We start from the raw sequence: 21,686 nt of genomic DNA on the forward strand, positions 1-21,686 counted from the left end.
TGACCTAGGAATTAAAGGTCTATGACTAGGGCTCCTGGAAAGCAGAGCAGAAGGCCTGGACTCGTTGATCTTAGGGAGAAAGGGCCAAGGGCTTGGTCTCTGGTCCAGAGAGAGAAGTTACCTGGGACCCAGACTCTTGGATCTGAGGGAGAAGAGGACTGGGTGTCAACTGCTGTGGGGTTTTGTTTGATTGTTTGTTATTTTAAATCAAGCCATTTTATTGAAGGGTTTCAGAGGAGGGTCGAGAGGCTGGGAGAACAATGAGATCCGACCTCCTTTTCCTGGCCAGAATCTCCCCAGCTTCACGGTTGTTTAAAGCTCAACAGCTGTGTTCTTGATTGAGGAAATTTTGGAGGCCTAGGACCTCAAGAGGTGACCTCAAGAGGATTTGGGGGTGGGGTAGGGGCTCCTGTGCTGGCGTCCCTGGAAGAGAAGGAAGACGTTTAGTGACGGTCTGGGTCCAAGGGAGAAAACAGGAGGTGACGGTCTTGGAGAAGCCTGTGACCCAGACCCCGGGTAGGCCCTTCCATAGGTGGGACACCTGGAGTCCCCCACAAGGGGGCGGGGGCCTGGCGCAGGCTCTCACCAGGGGCTTGCAGGCTGCTCAGCTGTGCGCAAAGCTGCCACGCTATTGTCCTGGCCGGGAAGGCGGGGCCGGCGCGGGGCGGGGCTGGCGGCGCCGGCGCAGCTCGGGGGCGTCGGCGGAGGAGGCGGCGGCCGTGGCGCTGGGAGCTCCTGTCACCGCTGGGGCCCGGCCGGGCGGGAGTGCTGGAGACGTGAGGGCGCGAGGGCCCGGACATGGGGCCCGCCAGCCCCGCCGCTCGTGGTCTGGGCCCGCTGCTGCGGTTGCTGCCACTGTTGCTGCTGCTTCTGCGCGTGCAGCTCGCCGAAGGGAACCTGGCCGGTGGGAGCCCCAGCGCGGCCGAGGTGAGGCCCGGCCGGGCCCTAGGGGGTGGGGGAACGGGCGGGACCGGGCCTCTGGACCCCGGGGCGGATAGGTGCGAAGCAGAAAGCGCAGTCTTTTCAGCCAGGTGGCCAGCCCCCAGGCGCCCCTAATAGCGCTAGGCGTTCAGAAACCCCTAAGTCCAGGCCCCAGCGTCGTCCCGAAGTCTAGCCCCTTCAGACCCTCTCGACCTAGGTGACTCAGCCCCAGCCCCTGCCCATCTGAATAGGACCTGCCGGGCAGCAAGGCACCTAGAGCCACTTTTATCCTCGGGACCCATATGAAGGCTCCCGCAAGGCTCCCAGAACCCAGGAACCTCCAGCCACCGCCCCCCAACCCAGGGTGTAGCTCTCCATCCCCCAAGGACTGAGTGTCCAGGCCTGCAGGGCCCTGAAGCCAGGCCTTGTGGTCTTTCCACTCGAGAATGCAAGTGTGAGCTAGGGACGGAGGGAGGAGGGGCCAGAACGCCTGGGTTCTGGCCTCCTCCCCCGCCATTCAAGTTTAACCCCTTCGAGCTCCAGTGCGGCTGCGCTGGGGTGAGGGCGGGGCCTGTCTCCGCGGCAACAAGGCCGTGAGGATCCCGGGAGACCCCGAGTTGCCATAGCAACGGCAGAGCTGGGGCGGCCCCCGGCCCAGTGGGAGCTGTTTCCCAGGGAACCAAACCTCCACAGAGGCGGGTGCGCGGTGCTTGATGGAGGGGGCTGGTGCTGGGGGTGTGACCATCTGGGTCCTAGGGAGCAAAGGACCGGAGGACTCACTTGTCAGCGTCCCCCGTGCCCTCGCTGACCCCTCCGCCCCCACCCCCAGGCCCCAGGGTCTGCCCAGGTGGCTGGACTATGCGGGCGCCCAACCCTTCACCGGGACCTGCGCACCGGCCGCTGGGAACCAGACCCACAGCTCTCAAGACGCTGTCTCCGGGACCCGCAGCGCGTGCTGGAGTACTGCAGACAGGTAGGCGGGACCGACTGAGAGGGGCGTGGCCAGCAAAAAAGCGGGTCCGAGTTGGGACCAGGTTGCCCTTAAGACGCTAGCCGTGCAAAGGCAAGGTCCGGGGAAATGAGGGGTTCAAGAAGGCATGGGGAACCAGGGAACATGGCCAACAAAGAGGCAAAGTTAGGATAGGACAGGACCTGGTTTTGAGAAACTAGGTCAAGAAAAGAGAAGAACCGTGCAAACACGGCCAGCTGAGGACAGTGTCCAGTGATGAGATGGAATTTAACATTGTGGTGAACACTTTAAAGAGCAGGTGTAGGTGGGCGTGGCAAGTAAGAGGCGGGGCTAAGACAAAAAGACCTCGTGGACTGGGAAAGCGGTGGAACCCAATGGGAGAGTGGAAAGCTAGGAGGTGTGGCTATGAAAAAGCAGGTCTAACACAAAGAGAAAGGATCCTGAGAGGCCAGAGGCGAGGCTTAAAGAAGGCTGGAATCTATGGGGAGATGAACTTGATTGGGGGAAGGGGCAGAAGCGACTAGAAAAGAGGTGGGCTTAAAGGGAGAGCTTTGGGGTAATGGAGGGACCTTCATAAAGAAACCCTACAGGCAAAGGGGCGGAGCCTAAGGATGGAAGGGAGAGGTACTAAGGGGCGTGGCCAATGGCTTGTGGGGCTTAGATATCTAAGTCCTGTTCTACGGGCCTAGGGAAGAGAGGGTCTTTCGAATACTAGAGCCTTGAAAAGGGACATGCCAGCGCAGGAGCGCACCTGGTAGGGGCGAGGCAGAGGGCTGATCGCTCCGACTCGGTGCCCCCAGATGTACCCGGAACTGCAGATTGCCCGTGTGGAGCAGGCGACGCAGGCCATCCCCATGGAGCAATGGTGCGGGGGTGCCCGGGGTGGCCACTGTGCCCACCCCCACCACCAAGTTGTGCCTTTCCACTGTCTGCGTGAGTCACAGGCCGGGGGGTTGGGGAACGGAAGGTGGGGGGCTGGACGGTAGTCTCCAAGGGATGAGAGTCTGGCCCTGGTCTCGGGCTCGCATTAGGGAGCTAGGTGCCTGAGTCCACAGTGGGACGGAAGCCTCTGAGGGTAAAAGATCTGAATTCTGGGGAGGGGGGAAGTGGTTAGGGCTAGTGGCTGTGGGAGTGTCTCACACAGACGCCCCCACCCCCCCCAACATTTTCCAGCCGGTGAATTCGTGAGCGAGGCCCTGCTGGTGCCTGAAGGCTGCCGGTTCTTGCACCAGGAGCGCATGGACCAGTGCGAGAGTTCAACCCGCAGGCAGCAGGAAGCGCAGGAAGTAAGGACCCAGCCCCTCATCCTCCCACCCCTCCCGGAGAACCCAGGATTCCTCTAACACCCTTCTCCTCCACCACCCGAGTCTGAGCCTCAGCCCCCTCTCCCCAGTGGGACAGAACCAGGAATCCAGGCTCCAAGCCCCATCACTCCTAAGACTCTGGCATCCAGGCTCCCCCTTCACCCTTCCTTACCCCCCAGACCTGGTATCTATGCCCACTCTTCCCACAGGCCTGCAGCTCCCAGGGCCTCATCCTGCATGGCTCAGGCATGCTTTTGCCCTGTGGTGCAGATCGGTTCCGAGGTGTGGAATATGTGTGCTGCCCACCTCCAGCGACCACCAACCCTTCTGGGACAGCAGTCGGGTGAGTGAGAGGGAACCCTCCAGGCCCAACCCTCCAGGTTCCTGAGGCAGGCGATGGAAGCCTGGGGACCTAGGCCCAGGTTCTTATTTCCTTGGGTCTTCTGCTCCCTCAGTGATCCCTCCACCCGGTCCTGGCCCCCCGGAAGCAGAGTTGAGAGGGGTGATGACGAGGAAGAGGAGGAATCCTTCCTGCAGCCAGTAGATGATTACTTTGTGGAGCCCCCACGAGCTGACGAGGAGGAGGAGAGAGTCCCACCCTCAAGCTCCCAGACCCCTGCAGGGGTCAGCAAAGGTGAAGCCATCTCTAAACCCCACCCTCTCCACCCTAGAAGGAAGATGATTTAAGAGAGCTTTGGTGTAGGGGCATTTGAGGAGGGACCTACTGGGGAGAAGCCCTGTGGGGGGAAATGGGAGGGATGGGAATGGCTTTGGATAAAGTAGAGGTGGAAGGGCCACCCTGTGAGGAATGCAAAGGGTAAGGGTGGTTTGGGGGTACCCAGAATTGGTATGTCTGAAGGATTATTTGGAGGAAAGCTTGAAGGATAGTGTGATAGATTCCTAAGCTTTGCAAGAACAGGTCCAATTCAGAACCACATCTCGTGTGATGCCAGGCAGCAGCTATGGTTGAAGTGAACACATGGGGGTCTCCACTGCACTCTAGGAAATGCAGTTCTCTAGGAAGGGAAGCTGACCTGGAGCTGGGCTTCAGGCTGACTCCTGGATTCCTGGCCTTGCAGTGACTCCCACCCCGAGGCCCACAGATGGTGTGGACGTGTACTTTGGCATGCCTGGAGAAATCAGTGAGCATGAAGGCTTCCTGAGGGCCAAGATGGACCTGGAGGAGCGCAGAATGCGCCAGATTAATGAGGTGATGGTACTGGGGGCCCCAGGATCCCCCACAACACATAGCTCCCTAATTACCAGGAAGTTGCTCAGGGACACATTGAGACTACTTCTCACGGCTCCCCAAACCTCCATCATCCCCCAGCCCTCAACCCGCCCCTAAGATGACCAAGGATCCCCAAGCCACCTCGAGTCCCAGTGAGACACCACCAGATTCCATGGCAACTCTGATGCATGGTACTCTTCCACTTTAAATTCCTTCTGAATCCTCTCTCTCTTGGCGATCCAAGAGGCCGTGGGACTTAAGGGATCTGGAGACTCTGAAGAAGAATGGGATGTGGGGACTTACTGGATACAGCAGAGTGACTTCTAGGATCCTGAAGCTCCCCTTGTCCCCAGGTGATGCGTGAGTGGGCCATGGCCGACAACCAGTCCAAGAACCTGCCTAAAGCCGACAGACAGGCCCTGAATGAGGTAGGACAGCCTCCAGAGTGTCCTACTTGGGTACTTGGGTGTAATGGGCTTCAGCCTGGCTCAGGCTTTTTCTGGCCTCATCCAGTTTCACCCCTTCCTACTGATATGGGCTTCTCCTGGCCCCACCCCTACACTTGGCTCTGCCCCTCTTGGCCTACATCCAATCTGACTTTGCTTTCCTCTTCTTCCTCCTCCCACTGGCCATATTTTACCCAGTCTTAACTTGATCCTAACTTCTGAGGGCTGGCTCTGGAGGCCTCTCCCAAGCTGGGGCCCTGCTGACACAGCCAGGTCCTTTTCAGCCCCTCTTTGATGCTCAGCCCTGCCCCCTCCCCTGACTCTGGTCCTGCCCCTCTCATTTCACTTTTACCCAATCCCTCCTCAGTAGACCCAGCCTCATCACTCTCCTAACCACCAGTCTCAGCCTCACCTTGGCACAACCCTACCCTGTGTAGACCCGGCTCAGCTTAGCCCCATTCCCTGACTCCTGCTCCGGCTCCACTCAGGTTTATTTAGTTACAGCCTGTCTCCAGTGGGCCCTGCCCAGGCCTAAGCCCCACCTTTCCTGCAATACTTGGTCCCTTTCGGTTTAACATGGGCCAGCTCTGTTCCCACACTCTTCCTACCCATACAGTGGACACCTTCATCCGGGCTCCCAGTAGAGCTGGTTCTGCCCCTACTCTACCCAGCCGTTCCAGCCAGTCTCCTGTCTTCTAGTCCCACCCCAGCTAGACTCTGCCCAGGCCTGGATCCATGGCACCCCACCCCACTTATGGTTCAATAGCCCTCCCTTTCCAGACTCCCTCTGACCTGGATTTCTTCCGGCTATGCCTCTCTCCTGACCCTGTGCCCACCCCCTCGCCAGCACTTCCAGTCCATCCTGCAGACCCTGGAGGAGCAGGTGTCCGGTGAGCGACAGCGCCTGGTGGAGACCCACGCCACCCGAGTCATCGCCCTGATCAATGACCAGCGCCGGGCCGCCTTGGAAGGTTTCCTGGCGGCGCTGCAGGGGGATCCGCCTCAGGTACTGGAACCGCGGCGGGGGCGGAGGATAGAGGGTGGAGTGGGCTGGGACGGGCCTGGGCAGCCTCCCTCCCTTCCACAGCCAGAGCGGGTCCTGCTGGCCCTGCGGCGCTACCTGCGAGCTGAGCAGAAGGAGCAGAGGCACACACTGAGGCACTACCAGCACGTGGCTGCCGTGGACCCCGAGAAGGCCCAGCAGATGCGCTTCCAGGTGCTCAGTCCTTCCAGCTCCCAAATACTCTGCCATCCCTCGGACCCTGGTCTCTTGGACCCCCATCCCTCAGATGCTGCTCTTGCCCCTCAGATCCTCTTTCTTTTATAGCAATTCATTTTTTAATCTATTTCTTTTGGGCTGAGCTTGGTCTTTGTTGCTGTTCAAGGGCTTTCTCTAGTTGTGGCAAGTGGGGGTCACTCTTCTTTGTGGTGCTCGGGCTTCTCACGGCAGTGGTTTCTCTTGTTGTGGAGCACAGGCTCTAGGCGTACAGGCTTCAGTAATTATAGCACGGGGGTTCTGTAGTTGTGATGCACCAGCCCAGTTGCCTCATGGCATGTGGGATCTTCCCGGACCAGGGATCAAACCTGTGTCCTCTGCATGGGCAGGTGGATTCTTAACCACTGGACCACCAGGAAGTCCCTCAGACCCTCTGTCTGCCCCCTTGGACCTCCTTCATCTCCCTGGATCCCCCCTTCTGTGCCTGGGACCCGTTCTAATCCCTCAGATCCCTACTTCCTGACCCTGGAACACTGCCTCCATCACCCCATGTGCTTCTGACCGCTTTCTTGTTCTTGAATTCCCACTTCCTATCCTTTGGATTCTTATTTCCTGTCCTAGAATCCCCCTCTTATGCCTGGAACCCTGTTCCTGTCCCTCAGTGCTGCTTGTTTCCTAACTCTGCTTGTTTCTCCCTGAAACCCTTGTTCAGTGCCTTTAGATCCTAATTCTTATCTTTTGGATGCTCTCTTCCTGTCCAAGAATACTGATTCTGTGCTCTTGAGCTCCAAGCTTTGCTCTTGAGCCACATCATTTCTAACTTTTTTTTTTAACAAGCTATATTTATTTATTTTTAATTTTTGACCACACCCTGTAGCACATGGGGTCTTGTTTCCTAACCAGGGATCAAACCCACATCTCCTGCATTGGAAGGCAGAGTTTAATCATTGGACCACCAGGGAAGTCCCCACATGACTCTCCAATTCTACTTCCTTCTCCAGAACCCCCTCAAACCTTGCTTCCTACTCCTCAGACCCTACTTTCTACCTCTCCCCCGACTCATCTCCACTTCCTGTCTTCTATACCATAGTCTCTGTACCCTAGACTTACCTGGCCTCCTGTGCCCAACTTTTCCTAGCAGCTACTCCTTTTCCCTCTTCCTTACTTTCGTTCCCAAGATTCTCACATCCTGTCTCCTGTACATCTTTTCCTTTTCATTGTATTTTGCTTCTCTGCCTTCAGTTTCCTGCCACCCATGGCCCAATTCCTGGCCCCTGTACCCCCCTTCCTGTCCACTGTAGGTGCTACTATTCCTGGGACCCTCCTGACCTTCCTCCTTCACCCTGCCTCGGTTTCCCCTCTGTAGCCCACGCGGCTCAGTTCATCCCTCACACTCATTCCCCAACAGGTGCAGACCCACCTTCAAGTAATTGAGGAAAGGATGAATCAGAGCCTGGGGCTGCTTGACCAGAACCCCCGCCTGGCTCAGGAGTTGCGGCCCCAGATCCGTGAGTGCCCGACCATGACCCCCCAACCTTTGACTCCTCTGCCGTTTCAGTTATCTATTCCTATGTAACAACCCCCTCCCCTCACCACCCAACACACACACACACAAACTTAGTGGCTTAAGTCAATCATTTTCACTGCTCATGATTCTGCCATCTGGGCTGTGCTGGGTGCTTCTTCTGCGGGTCTTGTCAGTAGGCAAGCGTGTAGCTACCTTGGGCTAGCAGGTCAGCTAGGGGCTGGAACTCTGGCACAAATGATCCTCTCTCCCTTCAGAGAGGCCTCTCTTCTCCATGGAACTCCTCCATGCAGTCTCTCCAGCAAGGCATGTGGACTTCCGTGGTGGTTCAAGCTCCCCAAAGCACCGAAGTAGAAACAGCCAGGTCTTCTTAAGACCTGGGCCCACTTGGTTAAAGCAAGTCACAAACCCAACCCAGATTTACACTGTGAGATCTATTCAAAAGCATGAATATCAGGAACTGTAACTGCCCCCCCACCCAGAGCCCCCAGATCTATTGTAATTTCCTCTTGGATATCGCATGCTTAACCCTAATTCTCCTGCTCTGTAAGGGGGCCATTCTCTTATTTATTTATTTGGCTACACCCTGTCTTAGTTGTGGCATGTGGGCTCTTAGTTGCGGCATGTGGATTCTAGTTCTCTGACCAGGGATGGAAACTGGAGCCCTACATTGGGAGTGTAGAGTCTTAGCCACTGAACCACCAGGGAAGTCCTGAGGAGGCCATTCTCTTGCACTTCCATCTCCCTCCTCCAACATTCCGCTCCCTACTCTCCCACATCTCACGTATGGCTCCCCCCAATCATGCTATTGTTAGGGTGCCATTCATTCACCCTAACAGGCACCATCATGTTTTGTGGATCCCTGTACTCATGAAATCACCCCCTTTCTGCATGTTCCACTCAGAGGAACTCCTCCACTCTGAACACCTGGGCCTCAGTGAACTGGAAGCCCCTGCCCCAGGGGGCAGCAGTGAGGACAAGAGTGGGCTACAGCCCCTGGATTCCAAGGATGGTGAGTTAACCCAAACATACATAATCCCAGGCTTTGGGGGACAGGCCCTCAACCTCAATTCTAATCCCCTAAAGTCTGGGGATGTCTTAGCCACTGGGTGAGCAGTAGGGGGTGGGAAGGAATGTCTGGGGTTGTGGAGGCCTCTGGAGGGTCCTAGATCCTCCCTCCTCGGCCCCCAGGAGGGGGTGTCCCCACACTTTCTTCAGTGATGCTCTCCTCTCTTCACGGTTCTCCTCTGGCTGCCTGTCTTGTCTCCTCTGGCTGCCAGCAGACACCCCCATGGCCCTTCCCAAAGGTGACTAGCTCACAGAGTAGCCCCTGGTCACCACATCCTTCTGAGTCCTTGAGCCCAGAGTGGAAAAGGGCCCACACACTGGGAAGCCCAGGCCTCCTGCGGTGGGGTCTGGTGCCCCCCGACCCTTCCTCAGGCGGGGGTATCACCATTCTGGACTCTCAGGAATGAGATAGGATTTGGGGGTTAGGGTCCACAGAACAAGATGCCGCGTCCTCTGGGAAAGACAAGATGACCCCCCTGGAGCAGTACGAACGGAAGGTAAGCCAGTCAGACCTGTGGGCCCCTGAGGCAGGCCGGGAGGGGGCTGGACTCTTAGGTCTGCAGGGGGAGCGCGTGGGGGGCTTGGATTCCTTGGCCTCGGAGGGAAGAAGGGCCTGAGGACATGGACTTCAGGGTCCTAGTGGAGAAGAGGGCTGGGGGATGCCCTCCTGGGCCCAGGGGAGAAGGGGGCTGGAGCCGACTCCTGACACCTCCTACTCCCCCAGGTGAATGCATCTGTTCCAAGGGGCTTTCCTTTCCACTCATCGGAGATTCAGAGGGATGAGCTGGTAAGAGGAGGAATATTCAGGGTACTTAGGGGGAGAGGTGAAGAGGTCAGTGGCTAGACTGTGACTCCCGAAGCCACACAGGGCCCTGGTCAGCCTCAGAGATGGCCCCGGCATCCTCTCCTCCCACTGCAGGCCCCAGCTGGCACAGGCGTGTCCCGAGAGGCCGTGTCCGGTCTGCTGATCATGGGAGCCGGCGGGGGCTCCCTCATCATCCTCTCCCTGCTGCTCTTGCGCCGGAAGAAGCCCTACGGGGCCATCAGCCACGGAGTGGTGGAGGTAAGGGACACAGAGACCTGGGGTGGGGAGGAGCCCCGGAGCCTGGGAGATCTGTGGTTGGGTCCCCACGGCCCACTCTCCCACCCCTGCCCCCGTTGCAGGTGGACCCCATGCTGACCCTGGAGGAGCAGCAGCTCCGCGAACTGCAGCGTCACGGCTATGAGAACCCCACCTACCGCTTCCTGGAGGAACGACCCTGAACCAACCCCCTTCACCCCTTCAGCTGAGCCCAGACCTTCCCTCTTCCTGGAACCCCTGAACCCTAACTCCCAGCCTGTGGGAGAGGGTGAAAAAGTTCATTTCAGACCCTTCGTGAGGGGGCTGGAAATTCTTATTTCCCTTTTCCAATTCCAAATTCCATCCCTAAGACATCCCTGGGTATTCCCAGCTGCCCTCCCCGCCTCCTTGAGACCGCCTCACTTTAATTTATTTTGTTTGTTAATTTATTGTCGTTAAGGTGACCAGCAGCTTGGTCCCAGCGTCTGTTGTTCCCTGGAATTCATCCTCCCATGTGTCTTCCACTAATATCCCAATAAAGTTCTCTTCCCCTCCAGGCCATCCTCTGTCTGTCTGGGGGAATCAGGGTGTAATCAGTTCTGGACATTGGTGCGCAACCCCACCCAGACCTCCTTCACATTCTTAAACTGTGTGTGCTCAGTCGCTCAGTCGTGTTGGACTCTTTGCAATCCCATGGACTGTAGCCTGCCAGGCTCCTCTGTCCATGGGATTTTTTAGGCAAGAATAGTGGAATGTTTAGCCATTTCCTCCTCCAGAGGACCTTCCCAACCCAGGGATGGAACCTGCCTCTCCTGTGTCTCCTGCATTGGCAGGCGGATTCATTACCACCCCGGTCGATCTTTAAATTTGGGCGGGACCTTGAAAGGGGGCGGGGTCCAGAGGTCTGGGATAGGCTCTCCCGCCCACCAGGAGCTTTCCGTGGTACTGAACGGACTGCCCCTTCTAGGCCAGTATCAGCTAGGTTTCAGGCTGAACTCCAAGGAGACTTTGCAAACTTCCCCTGCCTTCTACTCATACACAGCCACATACAGCATCCATCCCTGACCTGTGAGCTCAATGAGGGACAGGGAGTCTTGAACCATGCTTCCCATTCCTGAGTCTTCATCCCTTCTTGGGGAGGCGATAGGAGTCCCCCTGGCGTGTGGAAATTCAACCACGTGTCCCAGTAAGGGTTACGTGTTGTCTGCAAGTGCATCCCATTTTGTGACATGCCAGAGCTATCCCTCTATACATTACTTGTTTCAAGAGGGTTGTTATGAGGATTAAAAGGAGTAATATTTGTTGAGACATTGGAACTGTGCCTGGCATTTTGTAAGTATTTGTTGAATAAATTCTAAAATGACATGGGAGCAAACTCATGTCTGTGCCAGGCACTGATCCAAGGGCTTTACATGCACTGGCACACTTAGTCACCCCATGAAGTAGGTACTACAACTATCCTCATTAATAGATTAGGAAATGGAGGCAAAGAGACGTTCATCACATCCTCAAGGTCGCCATCTAGGAAGCGTTGGAGCTAGAAATCCCACCCAGGAAACCTGGCTCCAGTGCCCACACTCAGCCATTTTGCTAACCTCCTGGCTAATAATCCATGGATGTCCCATATGGTGTTCAGGTTGCTCTCTGCAACATTTCAAGCGGTACCATTCATCTCCTAGACATTGCAGATCGCATTTTTACCAGAGCTTCCCAGCAGATGGCAGTAATGTGTTGTGTCCCAATATTAGGATAGCACAATTTTCTGACAGACTGCTAAGGGAGGGAGCAGTTTTTCTATTTTTCCCAAAGGACCAATGAGCTCACCGTGGTGAGCTCTACATAATATATACGTATAAATATAGGTCATGTATATTAAATATAGACATGATAAGTATTGGGAGAAAGATGTCTACATGATGCAAGTTGGATACAATGTTACAGTTTTATTAAGAATGCAGTTTCTAGGACTTCCCTGGTGGCCCAGTAGTTAAGACACCCCACTTCCACTTCAGGGGGCACGGGTTCGATCCCCGGTTGAAAAACTAAGATCCCACATTCCTTGCAGTGTGGTCAAAAAAGAGAACTCAGTTAGAAACATCATTCTGATCTGGTTTTAACATCAGGTTAGAAATCTATAGCTAGCACTACCAGCAGGGGAAAATCTGCCTTTCTATTTTCACAGCCAAGGGTGATTAACAGGCTAACAATGGGTAAGGGGCTCTGAGCAGGTGGGATAGAAAATGAGAGGCCATTTTGCTCAATATGCTCAGTACACGATTCCTTAAGAATATTTGCATTTTAATGGCTAAACTTAGAGTAATTAGTTTAAAAACACTGCTTTATTGAAATTCCAGCAGGAAAAATAACTTTACTATTGCTTATTTGATGCTCCTGTGCCCCCTAAGCCACTCTATTTTCCCATTGAAAGCAATTTGATTCTTCTTTTAGTAAAGCAGTTTTCTTAGAGATATGTTGGGCTTCCCAGGTGGCTCAGTGGTAAAGAATCCGCCTGCCAATGCAGGAGACTCAAGAGAGGTAGGTTCAATTCTTGGGTCAGAAAGATTCCCTGGAGAAAATGACAACCCGCTCCAGTATCCTTGCCTGGAAAATTCCATGGATGGAGGAACCTGGTGGGCCAGAGTCCATAGGGTTGCAGTCAGACACAACAGAGCGCACACAAACACACATACAGACATGTTATCATGTTAGTGGTGTCTGTGTGTGTGAATGTGTGTGTTTTGATACATGTTGGGATACATATATGCCAACAGAATCTAAGATGCTATCAAAAATCAATACCATTATTTTGTATACCACAAAGGAAAAATATGCTGACATTAAACTAGGTCACATAATTGACTGTAAGATAAATTCCTATTAAGTTCTTCCTAGAGCTGTTGAAATATGACATATTTCTACGAATTTTTCATGGGTCAGCTGCCAGGATGTGAGTACACGCAGAGGAGCACATACGTGCTGGTCCAAGGCAGCTGATGTGGGAGACTGGTGCTGGCACCACCAATGACCCCAACTCCCAGTCTTGTCCTTGGGCAGTACCCTCCTCCCCACAGATTCTGGGCTTGGCCACATGACGGACTTTGACCAGTGTGGTGTCAGCAAGCATGATGTGAGCAGGGGCTTGTTCTCTTGGAGCTATCATGTGAAGGGATCCTCCCACCCTCTTGGAGGGACCAGAGAGGGATGCTCGGTTCACTCTCAGGGGTTTCAGCCATCTTGACCAAACTCTCAGACATGTGAGTGCCATTGTCCAGTCCAAGCAGGCCTCCAGCTGACTGCAGCCACACGAGTGACCAAAGCAAGACAGCAGAACTGCCCAGCTCAGCCCAGCCCAGATTGCAAAATCATGGCCAAAAAAAGTGGTGGTTTTAAGCCTTAGGTCTTGGGGTAGAGACACTGGCCCGCACCCTCAAGTGTGCCTGGTCTGCTGTCCGTGAGAGGCTCCAAGCAGTGGGGACTAACATGGGTCAGAGGGCTTTCTGGAGGGATGAGATTGGAATGGAGGCCAGAGCAGAGGCTGTGAGACAGATATGAGAAGGGGGCATTGTGGAGGCCTTCTGTCTTTAGTTAAGGTTTCTCCAGAAGCAAGGCTGAGGCAAGGATTTGAGGACATGATTACCTGGACGGGCCGGAAAATACTGGTGGGGGAAGCAGGAAGTGACGCAGAAAAGGGAAAAAGCTGCCACAAAAGGGCATGTTAGCAAGCCAGGAGCAGTGGGTAGAGAACTGGAGGCGCATTCCGTCAGGGAACTTTGAGAGCCCGCGCAGAACACGCACGGCCATCCCCACCGAGGGGGTGGGCCTGGAGCACTTACACACCATCTCCCTCAGTCAGTCACTGGTTGAGGGCTACTGAGGTGGGAAGAGGCAAAGGGGGCACCAGGGGTCTGAGAAGGCCCACAGGCAAAGACTCACGTGCTGGCCCTGGCAGGCAGACCACCAGGTGTTGATGGGGAGGGTGACAGGATGTGGACTTGGCCCCCCCAGGGTCTGCTACAACACCCCACCCAGACACGTTCACCCAAACACAGCTCCTCAGTCGCTTCCCTGCACCAAGGATGAGCGATTAGATAGTAACGGTTCCAGTCCAGGTTGAGTTTAATCAGGAGTTTCAGAGAGGGGAGGGGATTCACTGGAAATATCGAGGTCTGGGACAGGGGCCTGGTTGAGTCGACTTAAAAAGGCCTAGGGGACTCTAACTTAGGAGAGTCCTTCCTATGTCTCAGGGTTAGGGACCTGAAGGGGTTGGGTCCCGGGGAGGTCACTGGGTCATTTTGGAGCTCTACTGGGATGGTACCAGAAGCTGTTTTTTGGGGTACTCCAAGTACCATGTAAGGGAGTTATATCTGGGGTTCCAGATGTAAAGAGCTGAGTTAGCGGAGGGGACCCTGAAAGATCCTGCAGGGGGAAAGGGTTGGGGGGGGTCTAGGGTGTTTCACAGAAACAATCAAGGGCCTCGATTTCACAGAAATCATCAAGGGGGCTCCTTGTGGGTGGGGGAGGGGTATCATACCACCCCAAATATTGGGGACTGTTTACCCCCTAGCAGCCATTTTGGGGTTTTAATGTAAGACCCCAAAGGCTGGACATTGTCCACATACATTATCACGAATTTGCAACATTAGCATACGCTGGTTGTCCCACAGGACGGTGGGGACTGGAAAATCAGTCCAGGTTCTGGGTTTGCGTCCTAAGAGGACAGGCCTGGGGGTGCCACTCGGCTCCTCTTCAACAGCTGCCGGAGCTGTGAACAAAATAAGACGGGGGAGAAGTTTGAGAGGCTGCAGGGAGAGATGGGGCAGGCGCACCCTGTGAAGCTGGGGGTCAGAGAGAAGTGAGTCGAGTCAGATGGGTTTGAAGGTCAAACGTGGGGGGATGGGGGTTAAGCCTCGTGCACACAATGAATCAAGGCTCCTGAGCAAAGGTGTTGCTGGCTGAGAGTTCCCACCTTGGGAATAGCATTGAGGACTGGGAGTCCAAAGGGAGAAGCTAGGAGTCAGAGTAACATTTGAGGGTCAGAAGTCCCACTTTGAGGTCAGGACTAAAAGTCAGGGGGCTGGAGGTTATCCTGGGGATCAAAGGTCACACCTTAAGGTTAGGTCAGGATTCAGGGTTAAAAGTAGAGGTCATACTCTGAGGTCAGGGTTTAAATAGAGATTAGGAGGAGTCACCTTATCAGGCAAGGGAGCAGACACTGAGGTCCAAGGTCACTTTTGTTTTTTTGGCTGTGCTGCATGGCATGTGGGATCTTAGTTCCCAGACCAGGAATCAAACCCAAGCCCCTTGCAGCGGAAGTGGGAAGTATTAACTACTGTACTGCCAGCGAAGTCTCTTAAGGTCACATTTTGAAGTCGAGGTTGGAGAAGGGTCAAGGTCACCTTCTGACACCACAAGTCACCCTCTAAAGTCAGGAATGGATGGGGTCAGAGGTTCACCCTGCAGTAAGGGCTGGCTCAGTGCTCACCCCCTCGGGGCCCGGCCCAGGCCGTAGCAGGTGGACAGGCTGCTCGTTCTCCAGGTTACGCAGTGTTGGATCTGCTCCAGCTGCCAGCAGGCGCCGCACAATGGCCTCCTGGGCCGGCCCAGGGGGCAGGGCGGCCGCCATGTGGAGGGCGGTGTTCCCATGGGCCTGGAGACAGTGAGGGGAGGACTGCTAAGGATGCAGACTCAGCTGGCCTGGGCTCTCGACCTCACACTCTCTATACTACCATGTTCATGTCCCACATGTCCCCTCTCACGTCCCAGAGCCCTGCTCCACACCACATTCCACACAGCCCTCTGTCTGTGCCCAACACATGCCCCTGGTCTAGGTCCACATCCTATACATCGTCCCCTCCACAGCCACAGCCACAAGACCCCCAGCATCCAGCTGCCCGTCTCTGCCACATCTCACCCAATCTGCACATTCCAGCCCAGGCCCCTACCTTCATGTTGACAAAGGCCCGCAGGTCTCCCCGGGGCAGTGCCAGGAGCAGCTGAACCAGGGTTGGGTTGGCGGCCTGCACAGCCAAGTGCAGAACAGTCTTGTTGCTCTTGATCTCCTGTGGAGAGGGGAACGGCAGAGGTCAGGCCAGTCCTCATACCCAGGCCTCCAACCATGGAGCCCAAAAGCCTTTAGAGACTCTGTTCCTCTTTTGCAAGCACCCCTATGTGCATTATACAGGTGCATGCACTGTGCACTCTACAAGAATACCAGATTTAAGGGGGTGCCATTCAGATCATGGAGCAGTGGTAAAGACTTTGCCTGCCAATGCAGGAGACACAAGAGACATGGTTTCGATCCCTGGGTTGGAAAGATCCCCTGGAGGAGGAAATGGCAACCCACTCTAGTATTCTTGCCGGGAAAATCTCACGGACAGATGAGCCTTGTGGGCTACAGTCTGTGGGCTTGTAAAGAGTCGGACACAACTGAGCAATTGCATGAACACAAGCACATACACAGATCATAAGCACCACTGAACTGTATATTCATTAAGACAGTTTTCAAGCCCAGGTATCATTGAGAAAAAACCTCCTTTTCTAGTCCTCCAAAGGAGCTCTCTGGATCTCTGGACTAGCAGCTGCCCTGGCCAGCCCACATTCTATTGAACACAATAAAATGCACCCACATCCCACATGGACTATTTTATCTACAAGGATGGGAGCTGAGAAGCATTTATCAGTGGACTACCTAAGCCTATATCTACTTCCATACTGAGTAGCTCTCTTCACATTTTGAAGCAAATAAAGACATTTTCCACAATGAAACTTTATTATGTGCCTTCAAAGAATCCCTAATGATAATAAACATGAAAAATTGTGTGCTTAGACATAGAAAACAAATTTATACTTGCTAAAAGGGAAAACAGGGTGGGGGAGGATAAATTAGGAGTTTGGGATTAGCGGAAACAAACTACTACATATAAAATAGACAAACAAGGTCCTACTGTGTAGCACAGGGAACTAGACTTAATATCCTGTAATAAACCATAATGGAAAAGAATATGAAATAGAATATGTATGTATATATGTACAAATAAATCACTTTGCTGTATACCTGAAACTAACACAATGTTGTAAATCAACTATACTTCAATAAAAATTTTTTTTAAAAGGGAAAAAAAGGACAATTCATTGCAATGTGTGGGCTTTATTTGGATCATAGTTTTTTGGGTTTTTTTTTAATGAAAAAAATAAACGTTATGTTACTGTGCTTGCATGCTCTAAGTTGTGTCCGACTCTTTGTGACCCCATGGACTACAGCCTGCCAGGCTCCTTTGTGCATGGGATTTTCCAGGCAAGAATACTGGAGTGGATTGCTATATCCTTCTTGAAGGGATCTTCCCGACCCAGGATCGAACCCTTGTCTCCTGCTCGGCAGGGGATTCTCTACTGCTGTGCCACCTGGGAAGCCCATATGTTACTTTAGAGCCAAACAAAAATTTGAACACAAGATATTTGCTATTACGAGATTGTTAATTTTTTTAAGCTGGAATAATGGTACTGAGGTTAAAAAGAATTCTTATCTTTTAAGACAAATATTTATGGGTATAATTTTACCCATAAAATTATAAGCTTGGATTTACTTAAAAGTAATACAGGTAAGTGGAGAAGTGATAACCCAGCAACTCATAGCTGGTTATTTATGTTGGGTAGGTATAAATAAAAATATAAAACATTATAGGTATATAATTATAGGTATAATTATTTAGGTATAAATATTTCTTTATTATAGGTATAAAACAAAAATATAAATATAAAACAAAAATATAAAAAAACAAAAAAAATAAAACAAGAAAACAAAAACATAAAAAAATAAAACATTATTTTCTGTACTTTATCTGTGTTCAAAGTTCTTAAAACAAAAATAATCCAAAACAATGAGTGGATGTGTAATTCTTTCAGCCAGCCTTTGAAGGAGCTACTGGCAGGAAGGAGAAGAATATATGTATTAAGAGCTAGATTCTAGGGTCAGGCCACCTGGGCTTGAATCCCCTCTCTGACACTTTCCAGGTACAAGATTTTTGAGTCCTTGAGCCTCAGTTTCATTATCATTAAATAGAGAAGGCAATAATAGCACACACATCAAAGCGTGTTTGTGAGAATTCAATTAGCTAATCAGTGAAACTCAGTGTTTAGTAACAGTTAAGTGCTTGATAAATATAAGCTAAAATCATTAATATTATTCCCAGTTGACAACTGGGGCACAGAGAAGTGAAGTAACATGTTTAAGTTCACGCCACTGACAAGGGGCAAGTCAGCATTTATGTAGCCTTCTTGGACATTCAAGAGCTCCCATCCCACATGCCCTCCTGGGGGCTAGCTGTCCACTGCCCAGCTCACCTGGCTGGTGTGATCAGCACCCATGTGCAGCAACATCTTGACGCAAGCCAGCCTGTCCTGGGCCTGGGTACTCAGTACTGGGGGATATAGGTCAGGTGGGTGCATAGCCACGTTGAGGGCCAGGATGGCTGTGTGGAGTGGGGTGAGGCCTGCAGAGCAGAGACAGTAGGGACTTCACATTTGGAGCACTCCCCCGACCCAGCCCCACCTGCCACAACACACTGCCCACCATTCAACTTACCCTCAAAGTCTCTGGCTTCTATGTCAACCCGAACCCCTGAGTTAATTACAGCCTGGAAGAGAAGGCAGAGAGCTGGCTTAGAGTCTCTCCAGGCCAGGTAGCTCTGAAAGTCAGGATCCAGGCAATCTAGCCCATCCCACTCATCCCACCTGCCAAATGGACATACCGAGAGGACTCTTGGGAGCCCATATGTAGCGGCCACGTGTAAGACAGAACGTCCTTGATGGTCAGTGGCGTTGGGTTCCGCTCCCAGGTTCAGTAGATCCTCCACAATCAGGGGTTGGTTGGCAGCAGCAGCCACCAGAAGAGGAGTCTGCAGGTGTCAAGAAAGGTCAGTCTGGGTCCCCCATCCCCTACCCTTTGAAAACCAGGACCCAGGCCCCCAGCCCTTTTGTCCTCAGATCCAGGAGACCAAGCCTCCAGCCCTCACCTTGCCCTTATGCTCACGAATGTCCAGATGTCTGTACGCTTGGAGCATCTCAGCTGCAGCATATGCTGCCCAGCGCAACCCCCGAGCCGCAAACAGGTGCAGGAGCCTGGGGACAGGTGGGGGGCAGCAATGAGCACAGCACCCCAGCTGAGCACGAAGCCCGCAGACTCCACTCCCCTGTACTCACGTGTCTCCTTCCTCATCTTGCGCCAGCAGCTTTTGGGGTCCTAGAGCCAGCATGTGAGCACGGGCAGTATCCAGGGATGGTCCAGTGACCACAGGAGGCAACTGTGGAGGTCCTGAGGGGAGCCCAGAAGCCCTCCAGGATCCTGCCTGTGGCAGGGAAGGGTCTGCATAGAGTCGAGTGTCCAGGGGGTCCTGAAGGGTACAGGGGGTGGGGAGAGCCAGTCAGCTGAGAATTCCCTCTTTCCACCACACACATACACATACAGAGTGCTAGGCAGAGTGGCTGCATGTTCCACCTGCGGCCAGTAACCCTGGACCTTTGGGTCTCAGTTTTGCCCATCTGAGGAATGGGCTGCTAACCCAGACATCTCAGAATGTTGTGCTGCATAAGGGCAACTGGGCATCTCAGGGACCCTTCAGCATCCAGTTCCCATTGTCAGTCTCACCTCCATCCCCAGGGGAAATGAACACGGCCGCCCTGGGTCCGAGGGTGAGTAGAAGTCAGGAGTCAGAAAACTTTCAGCAGCAGAAGCAGGATAAGAGTAGAGGCTGTCCGTGTAGGCAGCATGCGTGTTGGGGTCCCAGTCTACAAAGCCAGTGGGGGGCGCCAGGCTGCCAAGTCCAGAACCCAAAGTCTCCGGGTGTGCAGGGAAGTGAGTATGGCCTGTGTGTGAGAGGAGGAGCAGGGGCAGGCCCGGTTACCAGAGTCAGGGAAGCAGCAGCCCAGACAGGAGCTGTATGAGGGCCCAGAGTCCCCAGGATAGAGAAAGCTAGTACCTCTGGGGCATCAAAGAGCTGGAGGTTTGGACTGTGGGGGCCTAAATGCCTGAACACTGAGTGAGTGAGGGTCTAGACTCCAGGCTGGGAGCCTGAGCCCCTGAAGGACTACGTGCAGAAACTACTGAGCTCCAGAGAATCTGGGAGATCAAACTGCTACCAGGTCTCGGCAAGAATGAGGGCCTAACACCTAAGTTCTGGAAAGTTCTAAGAGCGGGGATATTTGAGTCCCTGAGGGAACCAAGTGAGTTTCCAGACTTACCAGCTTCACCCTCACTCACAGATGAAGTCAGGGGCTGGGCCAGGGGAGGTGGGAACTGTCCCTGTGGAGGCCGAAACAAAAAGAAACAAGGGAGCATTTATCCAGCAGACTTCTCGGCACCCATTCCCCACCTACAGGGCATCTAAGTCAAGACTACATCTCTCGTCAGCCCTGAGGGCCCTTGCCCACCAGGACATGGCCTCATCGGAGTTGTAGTTTACAGGGCGTCCTGGGGCTCACCGGTAGCCCACCGGCGGCGTCTGGCTGCTGCTGGCGGCGCCTCTGTTCTTCTAGCAGCTTCTTCACCGTCTGTGACGGGCAATGGCTGCGCTCATTCCGGCTCACTGCGGGGTGAGGAGGGAGGGAAGTTATCAGGGGTCTTTAAGTCACCCAAGGGCGCGGGGGAGTGGATCTGAGCATCCTCCTCGCCCTCCCGCGCGGAAAAAACTGGCACACTGCTGTCGCCTGAGAACTCCAAAGCCAATCTAAGATTTCGGGTGCGGCGCCGCAGCCGCCTCCGCCGTTTCCTTCCTTTTGCTCCGCACTTTCCCCTCTGACCCAACTTTCCACCAGCGTCGTGGAAACTAAGGAAGGGGGTGGAGGACGCCCTCTGCAGCCCCCCTCCCTCTGACCGCCACTTCCGTGAAAAATCCCACCGCACCCCACCCCCAGATCTCCCAGTCCTGAAGAATTCGGGGGGATGCCGGTCTTCCCTTCACAGAGACGTACATCCAGGTTCCCAAATCTCTCTGCCCTAGAAGCTGCCCTGATATTTTTCCTCGGGAAACCAGATATCCGAGTCCCCTGCCCCTCTCCCTAAGGAACCACGAAGTCAAGAGCCCCCTGGCTCTTCAGGGATCCAAAAGTTCGGACCTTGCCCCCTTCTTCAGACCCAGGAGTTCAAGCCCCACCCCACAGGAGTCTGGGAGACTCGCAACCTCTACCCCAGGACCCAGGAGTCCGAGCCTCAGCCTACTCCCCTCTAGGACCTGGGAGTCCCAGTTTCCAGACTTCTTGTTCACGCGACCCCAGAAGCCTGGGCCCTCGGCCCTCACCCGGTTCGGGCGGAGAAAAGGTTAAGTGCGGGAGGGCGGACTCGGAAACAGCACAGACGCGACGCGCTGACGTCACGGCGCTCACGCAAGGGAATCTTCCACCTCCCTCTTCCTCTCTACCCGGTACACCAGGTGTCCGGCTCCGAAACAAGATGCGTGGCCAAGCGTGGCGTTCATGGAATCCCCGCACATGGGGAATTCCTGCTCAGACCGAGGACCCAGGCCGGGTGGCGACTCGGGAAATCCCAGGGTGGGGCCAGGGTCACGGGCAGAGAGCATCCCTGCGGCCAAGCCCTGCGGCCAAACCTTGTCTATCTAGACCTTGGCCAATTTCAAACGCCCCCAAGGACTCAATCCAGCCTCTTTCTAGAGTATGGCGGCTGGGTCGCCAGCCCCTCCTCCTAGGACCCAGGCAGGGCTCGGGGCTTCCCAGCACTTTCATCCCCAGGACCTAAGACTCCGGATCCCCAGTCTTTTAGCTCTCCGGACTCGGATCTCAGAATCCCAGCCGCTCCGGCATCACGACCCAGGACTTTGCACCCTCTGCCCCCTGCACACATTGGGTTCTCACTCTCAGCTTGATGCTAGACCCCTCACTCTTGATGTCCATCTTCGGCCCCCAGCCCCTCTCTTAGGGGCCGAGCGTACCTCACC

General features: G+C 54.1%; 2 protein-coding genes across 3 annotated transcripts; one reads left to right on the forward strand and one right to left on the reverse strand.

Moving 5' to 3' along the window:
- The first annotated feature begins 694 nt into the window (after positions 1-694).
- On the forward strand, positions 695-10,292 carry APLP1 (amyloid beta precursor like protein 1). The gene is made up of 16 exons (XM_065925834.1): positions 695-927; positions 1,751-1,894; positions 2,692-2,824; positions 3,065-3,177; positions 3,405-3,538; positions 3,651-3,829; positions 4,275-4,405; positions 4,780-4,854; positions 5,720-5,878; positions 5,960-6,088; positions 7,497-7,596; positions 8,518-8,625; positions 9,108-9,178; positions 9,406-9,468; positions 9,601-9,744; positions 9,846-10,292. The coding sequence occupies exons 1-16, from the start codon at positions 799-801 to the stop codon at positions 9,942-9,944; spliced, it is 1,911 nt and encodes a 636-aa protein (XP_065781906.1). The 5' UTR covers positions 695-798; the 3' UTR covers positions 9,945-10,292.
- Positions 10,293-13,852: 3,560 nt separating this feature from the next.
- Positions 13,853-21,033, reverse strand: NFKBID (NFKB inhibitor delta). 2 transcript variants are annotated; one of them, XM_065925948.1, is made up of 10 exons: positions 20,218-21,033; positions 19,978-20,038; positions 18,940-19,130; positions 18,753-18,858; positions 18,489-18,635; positions 18,323-18,374; positions 18,082-18,230; positions 15,684-15,800; positions 15,224-15,388; positions 13,853-14,503 (listed from the first exon to the last, which is right to left on the reverse strand). In XM_065925948.1, exons 3-10 carry the CDS (start codon positions 18,990-18,992, stop codon positions 14,450-14,452), a joined length of 843 nt encoding a protein of 280 aa, XP_065782020.1. In that variant the 5' UTR covers positions 18,993-19,130; positions 19,978-20,038; positions 20,218-21,033; the 3' UTR covers positions 13,853-14,449. The 2 variants fall into 2 exon arrangements, with proteins under 2 accessions (XP_065782020.1, XP_065782019.1); XM_065925947.1 differs by lacking the exons at positions 19,978-20,038; positions 20,218-21,033 and adding an exon at positions 19,385-19,516.
- Between the last annotated feature and the right edge of the window lie 653 nt (positions 21,034-21,686).

This window comes from Muntiacus reevesi, chromosome 2, assembly GCF_963930625.1.
Source record: "Muntiacus reevesi chromosome 2, mMunRee1.1, whole genome shotgun sequence".
Lineage (NCBI taxonomy): Eukaryota > Metazoa > Chordata > Mammalia > Artiodactyla > Cervidae > Muntiacus > Muntiacus reevesi.

Coding starts and splice junctions, on each gene's coding strand:
- APLP1 (XM_065925834.1), top strand. CDS start 799: ATGGGGCCCGCCAGCCCCGCCGCTCGTGGTCTGGGCCCGCTGCTGCGG. Junction 3,539..3,650: donor CCTTCTGGGACAGCAGTCGG/GTGAGTGAGAGG, acceptor CTGCTCCCTCAG/TGATCCCTCCACCCGGTCCT. Junction 9,179..9,405: donor TGGAGCAGTACGAACGGAAG/GTAAGCCAGTCA, acceptor CTACTCCCCCAG/GTGAATGCATCTGTTCCAAG.
- NFKBID (XM_065925947.1), bottom strand. Junction 18,231..18,322: donor AGAAGCCAGAGACTTTGAGG/GTAAGTTGAATG, acceptor TCTGCTCTGCAG/GCCTCACCCCACTCCACACA. Junction 15,389..15,683: donor GGGCCTTTGTCAACATGAAG/GTAGGGGCCTGG, acceptor CACTGTCTCCAG/GCCCATGGGAACACCGCCCT.